Below are 12150 nucleotides of genomic sequence, written 5' to 3'. Positions count from 1 at the left end.
CTCTGATGATAGCAAGTGTAATCATGAAGTACTTTAGTAAAGTCAATCGTTGAAGTATCTAATGAAAGCATAATAATCTATTAAGAGACAATACTGGATAATCTGTCCATGAGGTTGCATCCAACCTAACTTTAGGTGGTCTCCTTTACTCTACAGCTGATAAATTTGCTCAATATACCTTGATGAAACCTGTTCAAAGATGTAAAAGATCTACAGACATCTGTTAAAACATTTACAGGTAACAAGGGTAACCTTAATAGGATTATAAACACCTTATGGCATCCTTCAAAATAATAAATAGCAGAACATTATATATATTTAGGGCCTCCAAAAGTCACAGGTCTACTGTTCTGCTAAGTGCAGGAAATGGGAAATAATCAAGATTAAATTCGTGGTCAAATGGCATCCATTACTTTCCCTTGTCTTTTACAGCTACTTTCAAATACATGAAAGGAGATACCAGTATGACATGATAAGCTGACTCAAGTTGGAAAACTAGTACTTAAGAACCCAAGTGTTATTCAAGTGTGGATAGGCTGCATCCTGACTTCAACTTTCTGCTCCTGTGCTAGATCATGGGAAGCATACATACAGTCAACAAGGCCTCCAGTTTCTATCTACTGACCAAACCCTTCCCTCCGTCTGAAAACTTTGAGGATCTGCTCGTAAGAAATCCAATTAAAAGTACCTTCTGCCTTGCAACAATGCATCTTTTGACAGAGGTACTTTTGCTGTTGGATTATCCCAAAATAATCCTCTAGTGTCTGATCAAGAACGTTATCCTTTCTTTACATCTGCCATCAAATGTGTTTTTTCTTGTTCCTCTCCATCCAACAATAACCTACCCACCAGCAGCTGCCCCTGGCAGAATTTTACATGGAAAGTAACTGGAGACAAAAAATTCTTTGGATATGACAGATGTACAAAAATTACCTAGTTCTGATTCCTCTGCCTCCCTAAAAATAATGGCATTTAGCAAAAGCAAACTAACATTTTAAGATCTCAATTGAAATGTTCCCATATTTCATTATCAGAGGATCTCTACTACTATATTCAGTAAGAATGGTTCAATACAACGATAATATACAGGCCATTAATTTTGCATTGAGATACAGGTTGGCCAAAGTCTAAGAGACATTCACCTGGCAAACAAAGCCCTTGCACATAAAATTAACATGCTTCCTTAATGCCATGATAAGTGTCCAGAAGTTTTTCACCCCGTCAAACCCAAGAAAATTCTTCTTGAGTGTAACAGGTTTGCTGCACATACTGAGTAAGAGAACCCAGATTGATAACAGACTTCTATATTCCTGTAGCTTACTAAATAACTAAAGAGTGACAGCTTATAACAGCTTAAAGAAACCTAACGACAAATTAACTTATGCAAGATCATGGATGACACACCCAATGTTACTTGGGTTGAAAATGTGAAATGGAAAAATTGGACACAGAGGTCTCTGCAGCTGAACTTCCCAGGAATTCATTTCGTGACTAAAAGAGCTCAATGTGTAGGTCATTCCCTAAAATCTACCACAGACGCACAATACATCATTAGGCCACAGCAAAATTAAAAGTATAAGAGGAAAATTACTTTATTCCTTATCTATTAATGAAGAGCAAAATAACTTTGATTTCACATGTACTGCAGAATTTTTCCCATCGAAATGCCTTTATATATCATACCGGTTAAATCCACATTACTGTATAATAAGGCACATTACCATCTATCATAAAAACATTATTGCAAATCACCAAACTTCTTATTTCATTTTATTAAGCAATGAGCTATGATATTGTAAGCATATTGTACTATGCTAAGTTATCCCCTTGACGGGGAATGTGAATACAAGGTGCTTGTGTGGCACTCTGTAGGCAGTATTTATAGTCATTTACAGCATTTCTCTGGCTTTGAGGCTGCTACATAACTTCTCAATTTCCAACTTTTCCTTTGCTCTCTTCACACTTGGCTGTCCAACTCCTTTAAATGAATCCATTAAGCCAGTCCTAGGAGATGTTAGAAATCTGACTCTAGCTTCTAGTTAAAATACTTTAAGTGATAATATTCGGTTGGATCATCAAACCTTCAAGATGAACTCTTAGCATAAAGATTGTCCACTATATTACAAGAATGTTACCTTCTTAAAAGTATAGCAAATGATTCCATGAAAGTTCTATAAAGCTTTTGAAAGTTTATAGCTTTTCCTTTTTTTAAAAACTTCACAAAAATTTGCTTTGAAAGCTCAAAAGGATTCTTGGGTGTTTTTCCTTTTTACCAAAGGCCCTTTCTTATGTACGATAAACTGGTAAATGCTAATAAACTGAACGGAGCCGTTACCTAAACTTTTATCAAGGTCCTATCTCACAAAAACAGACACAACCCACAAATGAGAATATGTGAATTGTATGGAAGAAAAATCTGGTAACAATTTCTACTCATGAACAAATCATTTACCATGATTATTAGTGTTGATAAGGTATGTTAGTAGAAATTTCTTTCAAATGTAAAAAGTTCCCCTTGGCATGAGAACAACCCATAAAGGTAATTACTTCGTTTTGCTAAAATAAAAACCTAAAGCTGATTTCATGCTTTGCAATTCCAACAGTCTGTTACCTCCTTCTGAACTGACAACATACTAATAAAGGAATGTAGTAAGTAGGTGACACAGATATGCAATCCTTAACAGTGCTTAGTCCATAAACTACTGATAACAGTTATCAAATGGTCCCGACATGAACTTGACTTCAAGTGTGCTTTTGTCCCTAGGCCACAACTGTTCAAAAACCAAGATTAAACATGGAGGAAGATAATGTCCTTTGAAAATGCACATGGTGGACTGCTGCAGGTATGGTATTTGAAAAAAGCAAACATAACTGAATTTTAAGGGAAATCTACATATAAAGAGAAATGACAATTTGTCGAAAATTGCATTTTTCCTAACTATAGAAACCTGAGGTCCTTTAACAATAGGAAGGTAACTAGCGGCAGCTGGGACGGTCGTAAGCTTCGAACAAGGGGAGAACGGTAGTTAACTGCTTGTCCGATCGTGCGCGCGCCGCGCGCCCGGGCGGTGAAGAATCACTTTTGCTTTAGGCCCATGCAAAAAGTTGCAGAGTGAGGGGTGGTATGAGGTGGGACTATATGTAAAGGACCTCAGGTTTGTATAGTTAGGAAAAATGCAATTTTCGACAAATTGTCATTTGTTCCGATACGTAATACAAACCCTCGGTCCTTTAACAATAGGAAGACTCACTTCTTGGTGGGTGGAATCTGAGTCTTTTTGGTGAACAGACTGGTGTTCGTCCAACCTTGGAATGCCTCCCTGGTTGTAAGAGCAAGGGAGGGATCCAAACCTCTGTCCGATTGATCGGGGTGTGCACCGCAGGATCAATGGTCAGACCTCTGAGCCAAGTACTAAGAGAGAGGCAAGCGTATCTCTTCGTACCAGCATTGCAAGAACTTGTTCCTGTACAGGAGCCAACATAAAGTTATGGGTTTGTCTCAAGTAGGCATCCACTCCTTCCCCCTGTTGGGAGGGAGTGGAGGATATTGCTTCTATCCCTAACTAAAGGGATAGATTGGGGCCTCGGTTGAGTAGCTTACCTGCATCGGATTCCTTCCGCATGGTGACGACCGTGACCCTCTGCCCACAGGTAGAGGAGAGAGAAAGATGGAGAAGAGAAGCCAGTCGCACTCTCATTCAACCATTCATTCCTACAGTCACACCAGGAATCGATGCTGTTCTGCCTGCTCGGGTGCTGGGTAAGCTTACACAACGTGTTGAGCAGCCACCACAGGTCCAAGGAAAAAGTATCCAAGGACTTGTGGGCAATATCCGAAGGTAGAAGGACGTGAAGGTAGTCTGGTTGGCCCAGACACCTGCCTTCAGGACCTGCGCCACGGAGAAGTTCTTGCGGAACGCCAAAGAGGGTCCAATACCTCTGACTTCGTGGGCTCTCGGTCGGAGCGTACGGATTGTCGTCACTACCATCAGCCTCGTACGCTCTCCTGATCACCTCACGCAGCCAGAAAGAAAGCGTGTTCTTGGATACTTCTTTCTTGGTAACCCCAGTGCTAACGAAGAGGCGTCGACACTCAGGCCTGAGGTGTCGAGTTTTCTTCAGATAGCGCCGTAGCGCCCTCACAGGACAAAGCAGCATCTCATCCGTATCGTTGTCGGTGAAATCCATTAGGGAGGGGATTGTGAAAGACTCGAACCTGTCGTCAGGGATCGACGGATTCTGAGTCTTAGCTACGAAATTCGGGACGAAATTGAGCGTCACAGATCCCAGCCCCTGGAATGTTTAACATTGAAGGACAGACCATGAAGTTCCCCTACTCTCTTCGCCGATGCCAGGGAAGGGCCAGCAAGAAGAGGGTCTTGAGGGTCAGATCCCTGTCTGACGACTCTCGGAGTGGCTCGAATGGTCTTCGAGTCAAACTCCTAAGGACGAGAGTCACATCCCACTCAGGGGGCCTGAGCTCCCTGGGTGGGCAAGACCTTTCGAAGCTCCTCATTAGCAAGGAGATCTCGAACGAGTTCGAGATGTCCAGTCCCCTCAGTTTTAGGACGAGTGCCAGTGCAGCTCTATATCCTTTAACTGTGGGTACTGAGAGGAGCTCTCTCGGCGAAGAAACACGAGGAAATCCGCTACCTGCTGAAGAGTGGCTCTGAGAGGAGATAGACCCCGTCTACGACACCAACCACAGAAGACGGCCCACTTCCCCTGGTACACGCTGCAGAGGACTGTCTGACGTGTCCAGCCATCTCTGTTGCTGCGCTGCGAGAAAAGCCTCTCGTTCGCAAGAGATGGTGGATAACAGCCAGCCGTGAAGTTTGTAGGGACTGGACTGCTCGGTGGTTACCGCTCTACGTGTGGCTGGGCTAGAAGGTTGTGCCAGTGGGGCATCTCTCTCGGTTCTTCTGCAAGAAGAGCCAGCAGGTCCGGATACCAAACGGCTTGAGGTCGTTTGGGAGCCACCAGGATCATCCTGAGATTGGGAGTGACCAGCGCTCGGCTGATCACTTTCCGAATCAGACAAAAGGGAGGAAAGGCGTAGACGAAGAGGTTGTCCCAGGGGTGTTGAAGAGCGTCCTCTGCAGCTGCCCATGGGTCCGGCACGGCTGAGCAAAAAACTTGAAGTTTTTTGTTGTGCCGGGTGGCGACAACAGGTTTATGACCGGACGCCCCCACAGGTTGAAGAGCCTTTCCGCCACTTCTGGGTGTAGGGACCACTCGGTCCCTATTACCTGATCCCGACGGCTGAGCTTGTCCGCTACTACATTCCTCTTGCCTGGAATGTAGCGTGCTGACAGCTCTATCGAGTGAGCCGTGGCCCACTCGTGCACCTGCACAGTCAACTGGTGTAGCGGGAGAGACACTAGGCCCCCCTGCTTGTTGACGTATGCCACTACTGTGGTGTTGTCGCACATCAACACCACCGAGTGTCCCATCAAGCGGTCTGGAACTCTTGGAGAGCGTAAAACGCCGCCTTGAGTTCCAGGACATTGATGTGAAGGTGCTTGTCGTGATGGTCCCCACACACCTGCAGCCAGCAACTCCTCCAGGTGTGCGCCCCATCCCTCGGTCGATGCGTCTGAGAACAGCAGCATCTCCGGGGGGGGAGTGCGTAGGGGCACTCCTCTTAAGAGGTTCCTGTCGTCGAGCCACCAGGCTAGGTCCTGCCTCACCCTTCTCCGTGATGGACACGGGGAAGAAGGTGGATCCTGACCTGTGACAAACTCTCCCTTAGTCTCCACTGGAGAGGACCGCAGGTGAAGACGTCCGTGAGGAAACTAACTTTCTCGTAGTGACGACAGGTGGCCGATCACGACTTGCCATTGCTGAGCTGCCTGTTCCTGCGAGACAGGAACCGGCCGGCTGCCTCCCTGAATTTGCTGATCCTCAAGTCTGCGGGGCGGACTTGAGCTGCTACCGTATCGATCAGCATACCCAGGTACTTCATCTCTGCTTGGTTCGAGATCGGACTTCTCGTAGTTTATCACGATCCCCATGATCGCGACAAAACTTTAGAAGTCGATCCCTGTCCTGCAGCAACTGCGAGCGGGAGCTCGCCAGGAGACCAGCCAATCGTCGAGATACCTCAGAAGACGTATCCCGTGCGAATGGGCCCAAGGCAGACACCAGCGTGAACACTCTCGTGAACACCTGTGGGGCGGTTGAGAGACCGAAGCAAAGTGCCCTGAATTGGTACACCGTCCCGTCGAAGATGAAGCGGAGGTACTTTCTGGAGGACTGATGGATGGGTATTTGAAAATACGCATCTTTTCAGGTCCACCGAAAAGCATGAAGTCGTTCTCCCTGATGGAGTCCAGCACGGAACGTGCCGTCTCCATCTTGAACGAGTCTGGCGAACAAATCGGTTCAGGGGAGAGAGATCTATCACCGGGCCGCCAGCCCCCCGATGCCTTTTCCACTAAGAAAAGGCGGCTGTAAAAGCCCGGTGACCGATCTACTACGACTTTCTCCCTACAGTCGTTTTGGTCAGCATGGTCTTGATCTCCTGCCGAAGAGCGTCGTCCTTTGAGGATCCCCAGCCATAAGTCTGAAGATGGACCGGGTTGGAGGTGAGGGGTGGTCGAGATTCGAAGGGTAGTAGATATCCCTCCCGAAGGACGTTCTACTATCCAGGTCTCGGCACCGTAGCGCTGCCAAGTTGCCCAATGGCTCGCTAGGCACCCCCCCACTTCCGGCAGCTGGTGAGGGGGAACGCCGTCCCTAGCGTTTCCCACCTCGCTTCGACTTCTTCCCAGCACCTCCTCGGGGAAAGGAGGGCTGGGAGGAGGGCTGGTTACGGCCTCCTTTACCAGAAGTTTGAAGCAGGAAGAGTCTTTCCTCGGGGTCTTCGATGGAGCAGCCGTCTTAGCAGCCGAGGAAGCGCTAGCTAAACTCTTAGGCTTAGCCGCAGTTGTACGAGGTTGCCCAGAAACCTTCGTAACTGCCTGGTGAACCAGACGGTCACTGTCATCAGTGCGCCGTCTTTCCACCGCAGCGTCCACCATCTCTCCGGGAAAGAGAGCGGAGGAACTCTTCATTGGTCGTTACGGAGTCCATTTACCGCCTCACGCCCGGCCCCCTTGGCTACTGTGTAAGGACAGCGTCCCTACGACGGAGAACCAAGTTGGCCCACAGGTTTGCCGTCTGATGGGCGAGGTAGGAGATGGCCCTACCTCCAGACTGGCACAGTCTCCTGAAGTCGGGGTCTTCTTCGAGGGCAGCACCCCCGGAGTCGGTCCGGCGACCTTGGATACTGTGAGGGACCACAGATCCAACCAAGAGACTGCCTGGAAAGCCGCCATAGCCGTTAGCTTCCAGGCCCAGTGCCTCCTGCTGCGAGAACCACAAGTTCTCCGACAGGAGTGCTGCAGGGACACACCTGGAGTTAGCCTAGCTAGCTCCGGGTTAACCTGTTTTGGGCGGTATTGGATCCACTGATGGCACGTAGAACTTCCGCTGTCGCTGCAGAGGAGGAGGAAGTAGCTTGGAAGACCGTCCTGACTTAAGTGAGTCCTCTCGTCCTGAGACGAAATTCTCCACCTGGTCAAGGACTGAGGTCTGCAAGCTCCAGATCGCGGCAGTCCCACCGTCATTTTGGGTTCCCCTTCCGTCGGGGCCCCAAAACTGACCTCGAGCCGGGACGTGGGCTCAGATGGTGGTAGCGGCGATCCTTCCCCCAGGTCATTGTGCTGACGAATCAGCGCAATAACCTGGGCAAAGAAAAGTTCCTCTGGATCTCGGGAGTCACAGCGTCCTGAGGAGTAGGACCGTCCAGTCCCTCCAACAGGAGCAGCTCTCGAGACCCTCCTCCTTCAGAAGGAGGAACAGCAACAGACCCCTGACGGTCGCCTCCAGCCACTTGCGCGTACGACCTGGCTGGTCCTAAGACCATGCCTGGTGCGTGCGGCATCGTGACGGGATCGTGAGCGGCGCACCTCTCACGATCACTCCTAGATACCTCGCTCTTCCCGGTGTAGCCCGAGGAAGTTGAGGTATAGGAGAGACAGACCTGACGCTCCCCCCCCCCGCTCGCTGGCAGGACCAGCGTACGTGGGGGGCTGCAGCCGATCACCAACCCGCGGTGGGGATCTATCTGCAGGCCTGGCCGTGCCGCTCACCTGTGGCGAGCGGCTCGACTGAGCACGTCGACCCCGATCCCGTGCGTCAGACGAGCTGCTGCTGGCCACCGTCACCCCTCCGTTTCCGGTCCCTGTGGGAGCGGACGGTCAGGTGATCTGCAGAGCTCGCTTTCGCGGTGAGACCGGCCGTGAGCGTCCTCACGGCACGTCAAACCGCTGGTACCAGCCGAAGCTGGTGCCGTTGGTCGAGGGGACCTCTTCCCAGCCTCAACCCGTGGCCGGTCAGAGACCGTCACGTCAGCCCGAGGTACCGGCTGGTCGCTATGAGAGCGGCCGCTGGCCTGGCGAGAGTCACTTGCGCGATTCTCGACAGTCTTCTGCTCCGTGCCTCGGTCATGACGGTGAGCGAGCTCAGGCGTCTTGACTTTAGCTGCACGGTCGCCCGAAGGAGACCGTACACTCGGACCTTCTCGCGAACGAGAAGTCGAGCCGGTACCTGGCTTAGCAGCAGTGCTACCAAGACCAGGCGCGGATGTACCAGCAGTAGCCAGCACATCCTTGGTCCCCGTCTTCTTCTTCTTCTCAGAAGAAGAGACGGACCCTGTTCCCGAGGGAACAGGAGGACCAGCAGAAGCACCCCCCGTCACGCCAGAGCGAGATGGGCCCTTCGAAGGTCCCGCAGGAACCTTCTTAGGGGGGGAGGAGGCAGCCTTCTTCTTCTTCGGCTTGGAAGCCTTAGAAGTCGAAGGGGGAGAGGCGGCAAACAGACGACGAAGAAGACGATGAAGACGACGACGACACCTTCCTCTTCTTCTTCTTTCTTCTTCGTCAGCTCTCTCAGGACGGACGTCAGGTCTTCCATCCACGGGAAAAAGTCGGGCCAATTGCCAAAGCAACACGCCCCGACTGATCCTGTCCGGAAGGACCTGAGACGGTGCAGCACCTCCATGACGAGACGCGCGTGGGCAGGGGCAGGCACGGCAGGAGCGGCAGGGACATCAACAGCAGGACCAGCACCATCAGGACCAGCACCAGCAGGACCACAGCAGCAGCAGGACCAGCACCACAGGACCAGCACCAGCAGGACAGCACCAGCAGGACCAGCTCCAGCGCACATCGGCATGAGCGTCCGCACTGCGCGCTTCGTAGGAGCGGCGCAAGTGGCTGGGCCAGCAATATTAGCTGCAGGTACGGCAGGTACGGCAGCATAGTCCGGCGTCACAGGCATCTCCGATACAGCCAAACTCATCATTGGGACGGGCGGCAGATCCAGGGGCGAACTTTTGGGACAGCGAAAGTCGGGAGTCGGCAGCACATAAAATCCAGGTGGCGGCGGCACGCCCCTCTTAGGTACGGCAGCAATCGGCTTCTGGATTGATGCCGTGGGTGTCACCGACGCAATGTGTTGCGTATACACTACATGAGGAGGGGCGGCGTACGCTGGTGTGGACATTGTGTTTGTCGTTGTTGTGACTACACCATGAGTTACAACTGCCGACCCCGCCAGACGTTTAATCAAGCCCTGGATACTAGGGGCGCCCTGCAGTCCCAACGACGCCCACACCTGTCCAAGGTCGTCACTCACAGAAGGCACACCTGAGGGAGGAACAGTCGGGTCAGTTAGAGGGGCACCCTCGCGCCCGGGGGAGGACGAACCCCACCCAGAGCGGACGGAAGACCCCGAGTACAATTGAACATCCGGGTATCGGGCGCCCTCCTCCACACTCGACGGATCGAGTGAGGAGAAGGACTCCGAAACCCCCCCCCCGGGGGAAGGCGCAAATCGTGGGGGCTGAGCTGGAGGCAGGAAGGATGACGAGGTATCTGTCACCAAAGGAGTCGCTGGAGAGCTTTCCGACGACTCCTTGGTCGGTCTACGCCTCTTCCTACCCTCGTACAGCACCCACTGCGCCTCGGACCAATTCACACACACATTACAAGGTTCGGCTCGGGAGCATTCTCGCCCCCGACACCGATAACACAATTCATGTGGATCAATGTCTGGATAAGAGCGAAATCCGCCGCATTTACGCCCCTCCAGCCCGGGACACTCTACGGGCAGCTGGTGGGCGCGGCGAAAGCTCTTCTTGATCCATAATTAAATTCACTTTCAATGAAAACTGAAAAAAGATTACTTACAATTTCAATCAAGACCACAAACAAACCAGTCAGAAGAAATTGTAAACATCCAAAGCACACGACGAAAATAGCGGGCAGAGCGATGACGAACACGTCCTGTCACACCACGGCCGAAAGCAAAAGTGATTCTTCACCGCCCGCGATCGGACAAGCGGTTAACTACCGTTCTCCCCTTGTTCGAAGCTTACGACCGTCCCAGCTGCCGCTAGTTACCTTCCTATTGTTAAAGGACCGAGGGTTTGTATTACGTATCGGAACAAATTTAATTACAGTAATCAGTAATTAATTTATCCTTGCCCTTGCCTATCTCCACCAAAATATAAGATGAGTAGATCACAGTCAGAAGACTTATTCTAACTGCAAATAACAAAATTGCTTGTTTTTTTATTTGTAAATTCTGAAGAAATTGCAAAGGCAACACAGACATTACTCTCTTACATATAGCCTAAATACAATGGACAATTCAAATTCCTGTAATTTGTAATGATGCATGAAGGCCAAAGGGACTCTTTTGTGATATGCATTGTAATTTATAAAGTACTAAATGTTAAACTGTTCATTTGAAAAACATATATGAACATTCCTATTTGTCTTGGTGTATCATTAGTAAGATTTATCTAAGTGTATCATACTTATGAGGATAAAATCTCAATACTATAGCAAATATAAAAAAAGGAAATCTAAGTACACCACAAAAATGAAGGATCTACTGTAAATTCTAATTGCAAATTTTCTACTGTACACATATGTACAGTAATAAAAGCAAGAATTATGTTTATCAGTATACCTGAAATGTTGTGAAGTCAGTAGTCTGTGTAACGGCAAATGTTTGCAATTTACTAATCATTTTTAAAACTAAAAACAAACACTACACAGCAATGTTTGTACTCTGAGAGAATAATATTTCAATAATGTGTAATGAGGATAACACTAGTGTGGTATACTAGAGAAAAGAAAAAAAAATTAAATGATAAAACAATGGTAGTTTCTTTGCTTTCAAGCATTAGTTGGAAAATTGCTTTCAACAAAGAGAATTGCATCTTCCAGATATCTCTGGAAATTTTCAAGCACATACGTATCAATATCATACAACCGACAAACACTTTTTCACCTTCCAGTGTTTCTACCAGCACAGCATCTACTGATCAGTACAACGAGGAAACTGTTTTCAAACAGAAAACACTGCAAGCCGCATAAAAAATTCAGCTTTGAAAACAGAAGGCTTATAATGTCTCTCTTTTTTTGTGAATTTCCTATGAGAAAATGCCTTATCCGCTAAAGAATCTTCAAAACCTAGAGTAAGGTTATTGCTGTCACCAAATGTACAATATTATCCTTTTTTCCCTTTTTTTGGGGGGTAGGGGGAGATCACCCATAACTGTAATTGCTGCTAGTTTTTCAGCAGTAACATTTAAAAGTGGGTGAACATTAATTAGCCCGTGACTAGTTATCGTAACTACTGGCAATGTCGAAAGGACAAAAAATGACTAGAAAAAAAAAGGGTTTCATAAATGCACTGGCCTGGTTAACCTATTAGTAAAAAAAAATAAATAAATAAATAAAAAGTACCAAAAGGTGAAAACTCTTAAATGAACACTTCATGAACCTTGTTGAGACGTTTGCTCTCCTCTTGCCTCTCTCTGGCCTCGTCAATGGATGATGGCGTCGGCACTCCCATTGGAATGGAGACGAGGTCACGTTCGAACAACAGGATGTTCTCTGCTTCCACTGGAATGATGTAACATTAAAATGATCAAAGATCAGCATACTGGACTCCTCTCCAAGCAACTAAAATGTATAGCATTATACCACAATTTTCTACGTGGAGCAGTGATACTTCAAATTAAAATGACAGCCCACCCTAAAACCTTTTGGCTAAATTATTCATTATAGTTTGAAAAAATATAGGAAAGCA

At 48.5% G+C, this 12150-nt stretch overlaps 1 protein-coding gene across 7 annotated transcripts in view; it reads right to left on the bottom strand.

Moving 5' to 3' along the window:
* Positions 1-12150, bottom strand: part of LOC135225183 (plasminogen receptor (KT)-like) — a 121086-nt gene that overhangs the window by 79896 nt on the left and 29040 nt on the right. For all 7 annotated transcript variants that reach the window (XM_064264461.1, XM_064264464.1, XM_064264466.1 and 4 more), the window contains exon 5: positions 11842-11963. In XM_064264461.1, coding sequence (XP_064120531.1) covers positions 11842-11963 — 122 coding nt within the window. The remainder of the gene's footprint in view (positions 1-11841; positions 11964-12150) is intronic.

Source organism: Macrobrachium nipponense, chromosome 13 (assembly GCF_015104395.2).
Source record: "Macrobrachium nipponense isolate FS-2020 chromosome 13, ASM1510439v2, whole genome shotgun sequence".
NCBI classification, from domain to species: Eukaryota; Metazoa; Arthropoda; class Malacostraca; order Decapoda; family Palaemonidae; genus Macrobrachium; species Macrobrachium nipponense.
The sequence above is the reverse complement of the archived record's forward strand: the minus strand, read 5'-3'. Positions and strand labels throughout refer to the sequence as shown.